We start from the raw sequence: 15,591 nt of genomic DNA, 5'->3' as shown, positions 1-15,591 counted from the left end.
CTACTCCCACATTTTTACATAACTGACAAAAAAACAAACAAACAAACTAAAAACATTCTTTATTCTTTTACTGTTTGTATAAATTTATTGATAGGATTGATGTTATTGGTTTCTTTCTGGGAGCTAGCTAATAGTTATAACAACAGCATTAGTAGTAACAGTAACAGTAATAGTAACGGATTCTCAGTAATAACTAACGTAGTAATGAAGTCTGGTGCTTTTATTGTGTCAATCAGACCGGATGTGGTTCCAGAATGTCCTTTTAGTTTAATTAATAAACTTTTCAGACTCTAAACATCTTCAGACTTTCCCCTGGTGGTCGGGGCCCCGGCCGGTGGAATTTTCCCCCCCGGTAGTCCCCCCCCTCCTCCTCCTTCCCGGGTCGCTCTCAGGCTCCTCCCCGGCTCTCTGGAGCCCCAGGCGGCCTTTCGGGGAGACTCCCCCCGCTGTGGATGAACGCGTGTAGGGGAGCTGCGGCCGCTCGCCCCGCTGCCTGCTAACCGTTAGCTCCGTCACATGGACGACCACCGAGGCCTGAACGGCGCCCTGAACGCCGACCCGCGGGGTCCGAGCACCGGGGACCCGCAGCTGGACGCGGCGGTGCACCGGTGGCTGACCTGGGACCAGGTGAGTGTGCGCCCGGTACCTCGATCGCGGTCTGTAGAGCACGCACCAGACTCCGCTCAGAAACCCCGCCGTTTAACCTCACACCGCATTTCAACAACAGTCTGAAGAGAATCATCCGGATACGATGTTTATTCAATAGCTTACTTCCCCCCAAAGCAAACGGCTCACATGTTATCGATCAGAGGTAGACGCCATGTTCCGAAACATAAACTTAACGGAGCTTCTGTGAGGATCCGTGCTGAGCTCAGACTCGGAGGTTATGCCGCCTCAGCGGCTTCAAATCTGCACATTTCCTTCAGTTCAAATGAGCTGGAGTCAAAACCTGTGGGCCGATTTTCTCCTTCCACCAGGTCCATTCGGGAACAGCGTCTCATTCCCGGCCTGCAGCTTTGTGCTGTCCCCGAGCTTCAACTAGCCTCAAATAGCGTCTTTGTCTACGGGAGTTCTGTGTTATGGATCCGCGCGCTGTTCCCGCAGTGCAGAGCTCGGATTAAGGTTAATCTGCAGCATGACTCAGCAGTCTGCAGCGAGGAGGTCAGGATCTCTTGATCCCTCATCATCATCATCTTCGTCTTTATCATCACCATTATCTTAATCATCAATCTTCATTATCATTTTCATCTTTATCATTATCATCACTATCCTCTCCGTCATTACTTCAGCAATATCTTCATCATCCTCCTCATTATCATCGTCTCCAACATCATCATGCTCATCATCCTCATCATTATTAAAGTCTTCAGCATCATCTTTATCTTTAGATTATCATCATCACTGAACATCAGTAATTTGGGATTTACTGCCAATGAGAAGGGACCCAGAGTTGAACCCTGAGGAACTCCACACTGAGAACTCCATCGTTGCAGTTTTGTGACGACACTGTTATTTAACAAAGGGCATCAGCCGGCGAGTTCTTGGTATTCTCATTTTATTAAGCTGTGCAGCTGAGAGATCACACAGTCACTAGAGTAACAGGGTGAGTTTGTAAAAACTGTCTGCCACGTTCACTCCTAGAAGCCTTGACTGCACCCAGCTGTAGGCTGGACACAGGAAGACTCCCACGAGTCCCGCAGCTGCTACGCTAACTTTATCAGGAAAAGTAAATTCTAGACAAAGCATTCGTGGTTCCTCACACATCTGAGTGTGTGAGAGCTACGGTTAGTCATAACAAATACATCTAAGGTAAGCATGCACTCATCACACATCCTCCCTTTTGATTAAATCAGTCACGTTTTAATCAACCTTGTGTGAAATTTCACCTGATCACTTAAAATCACTCAACCTCAAATCATCATCAGGATCATCGAAGATGTGTGTGAAAGAGGAAGCAGAAGGTTCAACAGAATGACACAAAGTAGAGCTGGGTGATATAGCAAATGAATTCGATTAATTTGATTTCATTTTTTAAATCGATGTGAAAAAAATTTAATCTCACCATCGAGTTTATTGTTTTCTGTCCCTCCGCCATTTTTACCGGGCGTGTCCAGGAGGACTGGCGCTGTAGCACAGACTACAGTCAGCATTCTCTTACAAATGAGAAGAGTTAAATCTTCCTGCCCCTAGCTGGGGACAGAGAATGCACGGTCCTTCCCGGGATAAAGGCTGTCCCCCAGAGATCCCGGCCGGATCTCTCCCGGCGCCCCGAGAATCCCACATCGCGCTCATGCAGAGCGTCATAAAAGCGCACTCGGCCGCAGCGTTTTTTACGTGAAACACGGTCCATTCCTCATCTTTTGCCATAATGCTCTCGGCCGAATGTTTAGAAAAATAAAAAGACACAAAATGAAATAAAGAGCGCAAATATGATAAAAATGAAACTTAAATCATGTGTTTTGTCGGCGCTTAAATTGGATCTGTTTACACAGAAAAAAACCTTTTAAAATCATTTATCGGATTTCAAGCAAAAAAAAAAAAAAAAAATCGAGATTTAATTTTTTGGCTATATCGCCCAGCCCTAACGCAAAGTATATTGGGCCACAGTAACCGTGAACATGCAAACAACCAAACAATGAACCAGGAGAATACCGCAGGAGAATGAAGACAACACAGATAGGAAAACAGCAAGCGTGTCAACAATGTTAGTAGGTCAAGCTCGCCAGCCGCCCTCGGTCAGCCATCCCCAGAAGTCCCATCCGGACGAGGGGACACCCGTTTCCTGAGCGTGCAATTCAGCAAGCAGGGAAGACAGCTAGGGCTGGTCCCGAATATCCGATTGCTATGATCACATTGGGCGAATAATTTTGTGATCCGAATTTCACCCCCCCCCCCCCCAAAAGCCTCCCTTGCATGGTGCGCATTTCATGCATGCACCGGCTCACACATACTCGAGGAGCATTTCTTTTGATCCAGACAGTTTATCTACCCCTTCATTACAAATTATTTACAGCAAATGCGGCACATACATTGCTAGTCTGTTATCATTTAGCATCAAAGTTTATTTAGCCTTGTTTTGTTCTGTTTCTGAATTGCGGGGGCGGCGCCTGAGAGATTAGTTACGGTCACTTCTGTAGACAGACCTCCGTTCACCAGTCTTTTGTTCTCTGAAAGTCTTTGCAGACGGAGTTTCGGTCTGATAGCCTCACACAGTCACTTTTCAAAGTCGTATCCGACGTGCTTTGTTTGCTGCGGCACTCTGGCGCATGTGCATACCGGCTCACACCCCCCGCACGCCGAATATTCGGATATTCGTCATTACTTGGGCCCGAATATTCGGAGGGCAACAACAGCTATTCAGACCAGCCCTAAAGAAAGCCGAGTGTCTGCGTTAGTCATGTTATCTGAGATGTGATGAAAGATAAGAGGAGAGGGTAAGGGTAAGGGGAGGCTCCAAGCCGAAAATTTTACATGATGACCCAACTGTTTAGGACAAGTGGTAGCACTGAATGTCTGGGCTCGCTGTCAGTGGGCCCAAAACAGAGCCCTGCACAACGCCTAACATACAGCTTTAATCAATAAAAAGTTTTAAATGGTTTTATTACAAAATAAATAATTCTAAAATATTTTGATGAAGACGTGCTAAATGTAGAGGTGTGAGTGAAGGTGGGGCTACGTCTACTGCTGGAACCCCACCTGTAGCACTAGCTGCTGCGCTGATGGCTGTAGCTCTGTTAGCTACTTTTAGCTGTAGCACTGTTCATGGTTGTTAGCTGTAGCTCTTTTAGCTGTAGTTCTTTTAGTTGTTAGCTGTATGTCTGTTAGCTGCAGCTCTGTTAGCTGTTGTTAGCTGTAGCTCTGTTAGCTGTTGTTAGCTGCAGCTCTGTTAGCTGTTGTTAGCTGCAGCTCTGTTAGTTGTTAGCTGCAGCTCTGTTAGCTGTTGTTAGCTGCAGCTCTGTTAGCTGTTGTTAGCTGTTGTTAGCATGACTTCAGGTTGACCTGTGAGCTGCTGGTTCTATAAAGGTCGCGCTCTGCACTGTGTGACCTCGTCTAAATGCCACATGTTTTCTATATTTATCCCGTCTGCAGAGGAACATGTGAAGGAGTCATACAGCACAGGAGACGTTTCGCAGTTTGTTCTCCAGCTGGAGATGTTCCACAGTTTGTTCTCTGATGAGAAATGTTTCACTGAGATGTTCCACAGTTGGTTCTGTTGAGTCAGATCAACAATTAATCATTGAGGTTTGAAGTCAGTGGACTCAGCGGTCTGGGCCCTCCATGTGTAGTTGAACATCTGGCTCCTCTGAGGCACCAGCCAGCTGATCGCCCCCCCTCCCCCCCTCTGCTGCAGAACCCCCGGACCCGGGCTCAGCTGGACTCCCTGCTGGTCTCGGGTTCCCACCAGGAGCTCCGGTCCAGACTCTGCAGCCGGATGGGCTTCGGCACCGCCGGACTGAGAGCCGCCATGGGAGCCGGATTCAACCGGATCAACGACCTGACGGTCATCCAGACCACGCAGGTGAGAGGAGGCGGAGGCGTGCGCACGTCGCGTCTGCCCTGAGGCGTGTTCTGTGGTCCCTCATGCAGGTTCTCCATGTTCTCCATGTTCTCCAGGGCCTGTTCTCCTACCTGAGCGGGTTCTTCTCAGACTTCAGCAGCAGAGGTTTGGTCATCGGATTCGACACGAGAGGACAAGAGGAGAGCGGCTGCAGCAGTGAGAGGTAACCTCTCTTCATCTTCCTAGTGCTGTCCCTCCTCCTCCTCCTCCTCCTCCTCCTCTTCTTCCTCCATCTTCACCTTCACCTCCTCCTCCTCCTCTTCCTCCATCTTCACCTTCACCTCCTCCTCCTCCTCCACCTCCACCTCCACCTCCACCTCCACCTCCTCCTCCTCTTCCTCCATCTTCACCTTCACCTCCTCCTCCTCCTCCTCCTTCACCTCCTCCTCCTCCTCCTCCTCTTCCATCTTCATCTCCACCTCCTGTCTCCAGGTTGGCCAAGCTGACAGCTGCAGTGATGCTCAGCAGAAACGTCCCCGTTCATCTGTTCTCCTCCTTCGTCCCAACACCATATGTGGTGAGAACACACACACACACACACACACACACACACACACACACACACACACACACACACACACACTTAACAGATGTTTTACAGCTGTGTCTCTGTTTTTTTCAGCCTTACGCAGTGAAGAAGCTCGGAGCTGCAGCTGGAGTGATGATCACTGCTTCACACAACCCCAAAGAAGACAACGGATACAAGGTGGACACACACACACACACACACACACACACACACACACACACACACACACACACACACACACACACCACCAGTGTTCTGAGGTTCCTGACCTCCCCTCTCGCCCCCTGCAGGTGTACTGGTGTAACGGCGCTCAGATCGCCTCCCCCCACGATAAGGAGATCCTGCGCTGCATCGAGGAGCAGCTGGAGCCGTGGAGCGCCTCCTGCTGGGACCAGGAGCTGGTGGAGCGCAGCCCGCTCACCCGGGACCCGCTGAGCCACATCAACCGCTGCTACATGGACGAGCTGTCCTCCCTCTGCTTCCACAGGTCAACCACGTTCTTCACCACACAGTCCGTCTCGGGGATCTGTCTCCCTCTGCTGGCGGCAGCCGGGATGACGGCAGCTACACACAGTTACATGTGCTGCATGCCAACGCGTTTCAGGGCTCACACACCAGCGCTGCTGCTTTAAAGCTGTCAGGCCGGTGGAGGTGACGTAGCTGCTGTAAACGCACCTTGTGGACCTTCGTTAGTCTTCTCTGTGCGGCGGTACTGAATGATTGGATGACTGGTTCTGCGTTCTCCTGCTGGTGTTGCATGATGAACTAACATGCCTTGGATCTGTCCCGCAGGGATTCGAACCGCCACTCCCCGCTTAAGTTCGTCCACTCATCCTTCCACGGCGTGGGACACGCCTTCGTCCAGGAGGCCTTCCAGGTGTTCGGCTTCGCTCCTCCCATCCCCGTCCCCGAACAGAAAGACCCCGATCCCAACTTCTCCTCCATCCGCTGCCCCAACCCCGAGGAGGGCGAGTCCGTCCTGGTAGGACGCCATTCGCTGGACGTTTTGAGGCTCTCTGGTGGAGAAGTCTGAACAGGGACCTTCTTCCTCTGTCCCCCAGGAGCTGTCTCTGCAGCTGGCTCAGAAGGAGGACGCTCGCATCGTCCTGGCCACGGACCCCGACGCCGACCGGCTGGCGGTCGCGGAGAAGTCCGACAGGTAGGACCTCCTATTTCCTGTCCCGTTCTAGGTTTACTTCCTGTTTAAGGTGTTCTTCCTGTCTCTTCCATGTGCACTTCCTCTTTCTGTTTCAGGTGTGTTTGTAAGGGGTTCTCAAGTGTACTTCCTATCCTGCTTCAGGTGTACTTCTTGCCTCCTCCAGCTGTGCTTCCTGTCTCTGTCTCAGCTGTACTTCCCGTGTCCTCCAACTGTACTTCCTGTTGTTCTCAGCTGTACTTCCTGCCTCCTCCAGCTGTACTTCCTGTCTGTCTCAGCTGTACTTCCTGGTCTCTTCCAGGTGTGGTTGGAAGGTGTTCTCGGGGAACGAGCTGGCAGCTCTCCTGGGTTGGTGGATGTTCTTCAACTGGAAGCAGAACCATCCGGATCCGGCGGACCGCGACGGCGTCTACATGTTGGCCACCACTGTGTCCTCCAAGATCCTGCAGGCGTTCGCTCGAATCGAAGGCTTCCACTTCGAGGTGAGACGCTCGTTCGGCCTCCAGTCGCGTTGATCAGCCGTCACCGTGACGACGGCATCGTCTGTCCACAGGAGACGCTTCCGGGCTTCAAGTGGATCGGAAACCGAATCCACGAACTCTCCAAAAGTGGACACAGTGTGATCTTCGCCTTCGAGGAGTCCATCGGTAACTCCTCCCCCTGGCTCACTGCCTCACTCCGATTGGCTGTCAGTGAGTGTGTGCGGTGGACCCTCAGTGTCTGTCCTCCGCAGGGTTCCTGTGCGGCTCGCTGGTCCCAGAGAAAGACGGCGTGAGTGCCGCCGTGGTCGTGGCGGAGATGGCGGCCTACCTCCACGAGAAGAACCTGAGTCTGAGCCAGCAGCTGGACAACATCTACCAGACGTACGCTGTCCTCCCCTGTCCTCCCCTGTCCTCACCTGTCTCTTCCTGTCCTCAGCCGCCCTAACCCATCCTCTCCGGTCCTCAGGTATGGGTACCACTTGTCCAAAACCTCCTATGTGACCTGCCACGATCCGTCCACCATCAAGAGGATCTTCAGCCGTATCCGAAACTTCGACGGGGAGTCTTCGTACCCCAAGACGTGTAACGGCGTCCAGATCGTCCATGTCCGAGACGTTACCACGGGATACGACAGCAGCCAGCCGGATCACAGATCTGTAAGAGCATACAGTCTATGACTCGGTCCGGGACTTGGTTTTGGACCTCTGTTGGGACTTGGTTCTGTCGGGAGGCTCTATTAGTTCGGAACTTAATGAATTTTTATTTGTTTTTTAATTTTTGATGAAATTCCTGAAGTTCTCGCGTGTTCTGGGCGTGTGCAGGTCCTCCCCGTGTCTCGGAGCGGTCACATGATCACCTTCACGCTGCAGAACGGCGTCGTCGCCACGCTGAGGACGAGCGGAACCGAACCGAAGATCAAATACTACACCGAGTTCTGCGCCGCACCCGGAAAGAGGTCAGCCGACCCCTGACCTCACCGTGGAGGGGCGTGGCCTGTGTGTCTTGTCGTTGGGGGGCGTGGCCTGTGTGACCTGTGTGTGTTTGTGTGTCCCACAGCGAGCCGTCCCAGCTGGAGGAGGAGCTCGCTAAGGTCACCACCGGCCTGCTGGACGAGTTCCTGGAGCCTGAGAGGAACAACCTGATTCGCCGCTTCGTGTAGCCACGCCTCCTCACACCCGCTGCATGTTGCTGATGTCACATCCTGTCACATTTCTGGACGAATCGGAGCGTCCGGCTCCTTCCAGCCCGCTGGTTTGTGTCGTGTGTGTCCCCCAGCAGCAGTGCATGATGGGTAAAGTCCCAACATTTCAGGTGGAACTTCAAAGTTGAAATTAAAAAAAAAAAAAAAAAAAAAAAAAAGGTTCTTATAAAACAGGAAGTAGAATCCCGATTCCTGCTGAACTGTGCTGACCTCTGGTGGTGAGGAGAAGAAGCTGCTTTCAGCTGTTGGATCCACCAGAGGTCATCATGAACCTGGAAATGGAGGATCCAGACCATCAGAACAGGTCCAGACTGTCTGATTGGATCTGAACCATCTGACCGAATCCGGACCGTCTGATTCGATTTGGACCATCTGAATAGATTCAGACTATCTGAATGGATCTGAACCGTCTGATCAGATCAGGACCTTCTGATCGGATCTGAACCGTCTGAATGGTTCCAGACTGTCTAAACGGATCTGAACCATCTGATTAGATTTGGACCATCTGAACGTATCTGGAGTGTTTCGTTTTCTTCTGGTTTTTATTTCACCTGTTTAAATTAGTTTGATTTGTGTTTGTCTCTGTGGAATCGAACCTGTGACCTCTCTGTTAGCCTGAAGGAGACCTGGCACACTGACTCTGATTGTGGTATTTCCTCGTGACTGTAACTGAGGTGCAGGTTCAACCTGACATGACGTATTTTTGGAACCAGTAACAGACTTTTAAAAATTGTTGTTAAACACAACTTGATGAGTAATAAAGGCTCATCTTGTTTTCTATGAAAATGTAGCCTGAAATTTGGCATTTTAAAGTAATTAGCTTGAGAAAAAACAACATTCTTGGCTTGAAAAATTACATAAATTCCACTTCCTGTTGGCGTCCCTCAGGAATCGAACATGGGTCCCCTGACCTCCTCTGTGGGTTTCGACCACTTCCTGCCCGGTCGTGTCTGAAACTGTTTCCACAACAGTGTTTCAAGCGAAAATGGATCCTTCTGAACCCAACAACATTGTCTCAACCACTACATTGAAAGCCTGCAGTGGGCCCAGGGCAGATCCCTGGGGGACGCCAGCCCCTCTGCTGACGTCCCCGTCCTCCCCAGCAGAGGGCAGCAGACCTCAAACTGAGCCCTCGTTTCATGAAATGAAGTTGCACACTGTGGACGGATGGAGGACAGAAGCTGCTCAGAGTCTTGGATGAACCGTTTTCGGAGCTGAAGCTGCTTGAACTCCTTTATTTTTCTACTCAGAGTTTATTTATGACGAGCCGCTGCTGTTTTTTCTGTTTGGGTTTTGGAAAGAAGTGACGGAGTGAGACCTCCTGTGTGTGTTTCTGAAATAAAACCAAAGCAAACCCTGGAAGCCTGTTTTAATCACACACACACACACACACACACACACACACACACACCCTGGGTTTGAATTCATGCAACACATTTGTATCGCGGCATGAAAACGTTTTTCCGGAGGATGGAAGTAGTGGATGAAGGATGAAAGGTTTGACCTCCAGGTGAGAGACAGAGGAATGAGGAAATCAGCATTTTTGAATGGGTTCCAATGAGACCAACATCATCGCCCCCTGCTGGAATTTACCTGGAATTATTACTTTTTGCACTTCCATATTATCTTCATGTGTTATGAGCGGAGGTTGGCGCCTGGTTGGAAGTCATGACACTTAACCGTGTAATGGCTAATGTATTAGCATCGAAGCGGTGAGTTCATGAAAATGTCTGAAAGCTGAAAAGTTTCCATAGTTTCAAGTTTAAGTTTCTCGCAGACATTTTTCACAAAGAAAAAAAAATCTCTTCAATGTGTGTCTCAGGAGGAATTTTATTCTGTAAAACTTCACAGCGGCTCATTTTCAACGTTCGGTCTGTTTCGTCTCGGTCTGTCAGTCCTCCCTCGGGGCCCGGTGGTCGTCAGTCGGACGCCCGGGTCCCGGCGGCGGTGACCCGGTTCAGGATGCGGATCCTGATCTGCTGCAGGTTCATACCGTAGATGGCGGGGTTGACGAGCGGCGGCACCACCAGGAACTCGGCGGCCAGCGCGTTGCGCAGCGGCTGCAGCGCGCCGGCACCGCCGTAGCGCGCGTACATGACCTCGAAGACCAGCGAGCCGGTGAAGACCAGCAGCGTGACCAGGTGCGGCAGGCACGTCTGAACGAACTTGCGGCGGTCGGCGCGCGAGCGCACGGCGGCGCGCACCAGGTGGCCGTAGGACACCAGGATGAGCGCCGTCTGCAGCACGTGGGAGACGGTCAGCGCCAAGCCGTAGATGTTGTTGGCGGTGGTGTCGGAGCACGACAGCTTCACCACCTCCCAGTTGGTGCAGAACATGTTGCGGACGCGGCGGCCGCAGACGGGCAGCATGGCGGTCAGCGTGATGCCCGCCGCCGCCTCCAGCATGGAGAAGGCCCAGGTGAGCAGCAGCAGCGTGGCCACGCGGCGCGCCGTCATCAGCACGCGGTACCGCAGCGGCCGGCAGATGGCCACGTAGCGGTCGTACGCCATGACGGTCAGGCTGGTGAACTCGCAGAAGACGTAGGTGTAGATGACGAACATCTGGCCCAGGCAGCCGCCGTACGTGATGGCGTGCACGCGCGTCCGCAGGTCGTGCATCATCTTGGGGTAGAAGCAGGAAGCGCCGCAGATCCCGTTCACACACAGGTTGCACACGAAGATGTAGATGGGCTGGTGGAGCGCCGGGTGGAGGCAGACGGTGACCACCAGCATCAGGTTGACCGCCACCGTCAGCAGGTAGGAGGTGAGCGCCAGCGAGAAGAAGACGTGGCGCAGCGCCGGCGTGGAGTTCAGACCCTCCAGCTCGAACACCACGTCCGAGTTATTCAGGGCCAGCATGTCCGCACCGCACAGGGACAACAGGAAGGGCGAAACAAACGCACCCAATCCTTCAGGGTCGCACTCCGTGTCTGTCAGGACTCAAACATGTGTTCCAGTGTCAGTGCTTCGTTCCGCTGATGCCGCTTCAGTGTTCAGACTCCAGACGACTCGCTCCGGAGCTGCAGGTCAACCACAACACGTCAACGTCAAAACATCAACTACAACACATCAACAACAACAAGACAACCACAACGTGTCAACAAGACAACGGAAACACATTATCTCACGAGGAACATGTCAGAAACTTAACAACACGTCAGAAACATGTCAACAACCCGTCAGAACCACATCAACACGTCAGAAACATGACAAAAACATATCATGTCAGAAACATGTCAACACATCAGGAAAATATCAACAACACGTCAGAAATATGTCACGGACATAACACATCAGAAACATGTCAATCACATACCAGAACCATATCAACATGTCAGAAACATGACAAAAACATAACATGTCAGAAACATGTCAACATATCAGAAACATGTCAGCATGTCAGAAACAACATGTCAGAAACAATACGTCAGAAACAACACGTCAGAAACAACATGTCAGAAACATGTCAACATGTCAGAAACAACACGTCAGAAACATGACAGAAACATGTCAACAACCTGTCAGAACCATATCAACATGTCAGAAACATGACAAAAACATAACATGTCAGAAAAATGTCAACATGTCAGAAACATGCCAGAAACATATCAACAACATCTCAGAAACATAACATGTCAGAAACAACACGTCAGAAACATTAACAACACGTCTGAAACATGTCAACAACATCTCAGAAACATTACACGTCAGAAACATGATACCTCAGCAGCATGTCAACATGCCAGAAACATGTCAACACATCAGAAACGTCAACATGCCAGAAACATGTCAACACATCAGAAACGTCAACATGCCAGAAACATGTCAACACATCAGAAACGTCAACATGCCAGAAACATGTCAACACATCAGAAACGTCAACACATCAGAAACGTCAACACATCAGAAACATGTCAACACATCAGAAACGTCAACACATCAGAAACATGTCAACACGTCAGAAACATGTCAACACGTCAGAAACATGACAGAAACATAACCACATGTCAGAACCATGTCAACAACACAGTAAAGGTTCTACACTCGTATAACAGTTTGCACACTGCTGCAGCAGAGCCCAAAGCGCTGTACACTGCACCATCACATTCACCCGTCCACACACACATTCACACACCAGCGGAGGCGTCTGCCATGCAAGGCGCTCAATCATCCACTGAGAGCAGTTAGGGCTTCACTGTCTTGCTCAAGGACACTTTGGCATATAGAAGGGGGCGATGGGGAATCGAGCTACCTTCCAGTTGCAAGACCACTGAACAGTTCAACAACTCATCAGAAACAAGTCGACAACATGCAAAACACACATCAGACACACAAACATAACATGTCGACCACGTCACATCAGCATGTCAAGAAGTCATCAGGAACACACACCTTGTGTTTTTCATGTGATATTTTAACCTTCAGTGTGAGTCTGTCTGATCTCTGCTGCTTCTGCTGCAGGATGCTGTCATTTTTCTACGTGTGTGTGTGTGTGTGTGTGTCAGAGCTGCTGCTGCTTCCTTCAAGTCTTATACATCTGAATCTTACACACACACACACACACGGTCAGTCAGGAGTGTGCTCAGGCTCCGCCCCTCGCTCCTCCCCTCTCCACGGCAGGGCGCTGCAGCCAATCACAGTGAGGTACAGGTGAGGACAGAGAGCCCAGGGACCCCTGGACAGGTGACCTGTTTGACCTTTGACCTGCAGGCTCAGTCCTGGTCCAGAGCGGGTTCCGGGTTCCTCACAGCAGCGTGTCGTCGTCCTGCAGCCGCCAGGCGGGGCTGAGCAGACAGCACAGGCGTTACAGGCAGCACGGCCAGAGGACACCCGGTTCGATGCCTCAGCAGAGCCTTTCCCCGTGAGCTGAACCGTGTCAGAGGAATCAGCAGGACATCCAGCCGGCCTCCGCCTCCAGCACCTCCACCTCCACCTCCACCCCGGCCTGAGAGCCTCCACCCAAACACCAGCTGCAGAATCAAACAATTTCTGCTCAAACCGTCAGAAAGTCGCTGAGGCTCATCTTCATGCTGGACGTCCACGAGGCTCCACCCGACTCCACCCGACTCTACGAGGCTCCACCCGACTCCACCCGACTCTACGAGGCTCCACCCGACTCCACCCGACTCCACCCGGCTACACCCGGCTACACCCGGCTACACCCGGCTGTGTAGCTGACGGAGGAGCAGCCAGCTGTGTTTTATGACGCCTGATTGGCCGTTCAGTTGTGCGTGACGCCGGGAGCTTCCTGTTTGAGGCCACAGTCAGAGAACGGGTCTCCTCTGGTTTCAAGAGGATCCAGGAAGGTCTGGGGTCAAGAGGTCAGCTGTCCTCAGGGCTCTGGAGGGCCGATGGACCTTAACAAGGTCAGATAAATATTCTGGGGTCAGTCCGTTCAGTGACTTACAGGCAAATAAAAGAATCTTAAAATCCACCCTGAACCAAACCTGGAGCCAGTAGAGTGCAGGAAGCTCCAGAGTTCTGCTCTGATGGTTCTTTGTCCCGGTTAGGAGACGGTTCTGGTTCTGGTTCTGGACGAGCTGCAGACGCTCCAGTTCAGAACGATCAATGCCGACAAACAGCGAGTCACAATCGTCCGAACATGAAGAGATAAAATCAGGAACGACTCTTCAGATCAGCCTTTCTTAGATGTGCTCGACTCCGGAAGGAGCTGAAGAATCCGACCTCGGCCACTGAGCGGGTTGATTGTTCAGACGCTCCAGTGACGACGCCCACATTCAATCCTGTGATCTTATACAAGGTTTCAGTGAGACAAGGGAGCTGGAGGGACCTGGACCCGGTCGGGGAGCTGGAGGGACCTGGACCCGGTCGGGGAGCTGGAGGGACCTGGACCCGGTCGGGGAGCTGGAGGGACCTGGAAAAGCTGCCCCAGCTGCACCCAGGAGGATCCGTCAGTGAGGCTGGACTGAACCAGTCCAGGAGCCCCTAACGTCTCCGCAGTGCTGCTCAAGGTCGATTAAGAACGACCTTCAAGAAAACCTTAGAAAAAACAGGCGGTTCGGAGATGGGCCAGGTATTAGACAGAACCAGCGGATCTGAGTTTCTCTTCTTTAAAAGAAGCTACGGGGTGTCACAATGACAGCAGGATGGAACAGAGAGAGAAACCGGATTAAAGACCCGCCTGAGCCGAAGACCAGGTGGCAGCTAGCAGGACGGAGGGTTCAGCCGATCCGGTCCCAGCAGGAAGTGGATCAGGCGAAAGGCAGCTGAGGTGAATGCAGGGATGGAGGGGCTCTGAGGGGGCTCTGAGAGGGGTCCACAGGGGGTCCAGAGGGGGTCCACAGGGGGTCCAGAGGGGGTCCAGAGGGGGTCCAGAGGGGTCCAGATCAGCCTGGGGCGGTGGGGCTCCATGAGCAGTGATCTTATTTACAAAGAACCTCAAAAAATCCTCACAGAGAAGAAGAAGGTTCAGTAAAGTCAGAGAGTCAGAAGTGAGAGAATATTTCTTCTCCTTCATTTCATTCCTCCTGCTTTTCTCTGATTCCTTCATGAATTTGCCGTTCGGCTCAATGACGCTCCACAAATAGAACAAACAGGAACTCTAAAGAGTTTGGAAAGAAGCAAAGAAGTCCGCGTCTCCGACGTCCGGTTCGATTCCCGGGGGGAGGAAGGAGGAAGGAGGCGGCGAACAACATGTTAGTGTCTGAGCCGGACCTAATGAGTCCCGGCAGGGTCCGGACCCCCGAGGACAACTAGCCGTCGTCACGGTTACCAGTGTAAACAGAGACGCTGTGGGTGTTTGTCTTCAGGTGGAGTGACCAGAGGGAGGAAGAGGAGGAGGAGGAGGAGAAGGAAGAGGAAGAGGAAGAGGATCGACTCAAACACCTGTCAAGAAAATAAGGAGTTGACTGGAACCAGGTTGAAGGTTCCGGTCTAGACTCAAAACCTGGATCAGTTTGATCAGAAACTGAAGCGTCGTCGAAGTGAGAGGAACAAACTGAGAGGAACTCTGAGGTTCCTCTCAGTTCGATCCAGAACCAGAAGCAGCTTCTGGACTTGGAGAGGTTCTGCAGGGTCCCGGTCTGAGGAGAGAACCTGATCAAGACCGACCACCAGAGAGAAACGTCTGGAGGATCCACGGAGACCAGAACTCTTATTGTGAAGTCTGAGCAACAGGAAGTCCGTGCTAGGACCTGAAGACTGGACTGACGTGGTCCGGGTTCCAGTCTGTGAGGACTGATGGGGTCTCTGTCCTGGTCTTGGAACTGGAGCAGCTCTGGATCAGGTCTGGGTGTTTGATGGACGTTGCTTCGTGGTCTGGATAAACCTGCTCTGAGTCACAGAAGGAAAACACTTCGGTTCGGTGGAAGACGGTTCCGGCACGCCCAGCGGTCCACCTGTTCGATACCCTCATGGTTTGGACCGGACTGTCTCCGGGGGTCTGATCCAGGATCAGTGACGGATCCAGACTCAGGATCACGTGGTTCCACTAAAGACCAGTTCCAAAAACCGTCTTATCCACTGTCGGTGGATAAAAACCGTTTGCTTTGGGAGTAAGGCGGCGGCGGCATCCAGAGATTACCAGATCTTGCCTGAACTGCAGCATCAAGCTAGCATCAAGCTAGCCTCAAGCTAGCAGGGCTACGAACGATGGAAATAAACGGGTTTGTCTGTCGTTCCTCCTTCCCGAGTAAAACCTGTATCA

The 15,591-nt window shown here is 51.7% G+C and overlaps 2 protein-coding genes across 2 annotated transcripts; one reads left to right on the top strand and one right to left on the bottom strand.

The window, feature by feature from the left end:
- Positions 1-443: 443 nt before the first annotated feature.
- Positions 444-9,275, top strand: pgm2l1 (phosphoglucomutase 2-like 1). Its single transcript, XM_030108267.1, has 14 exons — positions 444-627; positions 4,352-4,519; positions 4,615-4,721; positions 4,991-5,075; positions 5,181-5,264; positions 5,378-5,574; positions 5,880-6,069; positions 6,149-6,246; positions 6,545-6,725; positions 6,797-6,890; positions 6,977-7,106; positions 7,192-7,381; positions 7,547-7,680; positions 7,782-9,275. The coding sequence occupies exons 1-14, from the start codon at positions 517-519 to the stop codon at positions 7,882-7,884; spliced, it is 1,872 nt and encodes a 623-aa protein (XP_029964127.1). The 5' UTR covers positions 444-516; the 3' UTR covers positions 7,885-9,275.
- A 570-nt stretch (positions 9,276-9,845) lies between these two features.
- LOC115400652 (olfactory receptor 2G6-like) lies at positions 9,846-10,784 on the bottom strand. The gene has a single exon (XM_030108659.1). The coding sequence runs from the start codon at positions 10,782-10,784 to the stop codon at positions 9,846-9,848; it is 939 nt and encodes a 312-aa protein (XP_029964519.1).
- Positions 10,785-15,591: the final 4,807 nt, after the last annotated feature.

Source organism: Salarias fasciatus, chromosome 14 (genome assembly GCF_902148845.1).
Source record: "Salarias fasciatus chromosome 14, fSalaFa1.1, whole genome shotgun sequence".
In the NCBI taxonomy this organism is placed as follows: domain Eukaryota; kingdom Metazoa; phylum Chordata; class Actinopteri; order Blenniiformes; family Blenniidae; genus Salarias; species Salarias fasciatus.
This window is presented reverse-complemented; position numbering and strand designations above follow the sequence as displayed.

Bases quoted from the DNA above. Each gene is read 5' to 3' on its own strand.
- LOC115400652 (XM_030108659.1), bottom strand. From the start codon at position 10,784: ATGCTGGCCCTGAATAACTCGGACGTGGTGTTCGAGCTGGAGGGTCTG.
- pgm2l1 (XM_030108267.1), top strand. From the start codon at position 517: ATGGACGACCACCGAGGCCTGAACGGCGCCCTGAACGCCGACCCGCGG. The intron at 5,575-5,879 runs GTCAACCACGTT...TCTGTCCCGCAG, and splicing joins TCCTCCCTCTGCTTCCACAG to GGATTCGAACCGCCACTCCC. The intron at 6,891-6,976 runs GTAACTCCTCCC...TGTCCTCCGCAG, and splicing joins CGCCTTCGAGGAGTCCATCG to GGTTCCTGTGCGGCTCGCTG.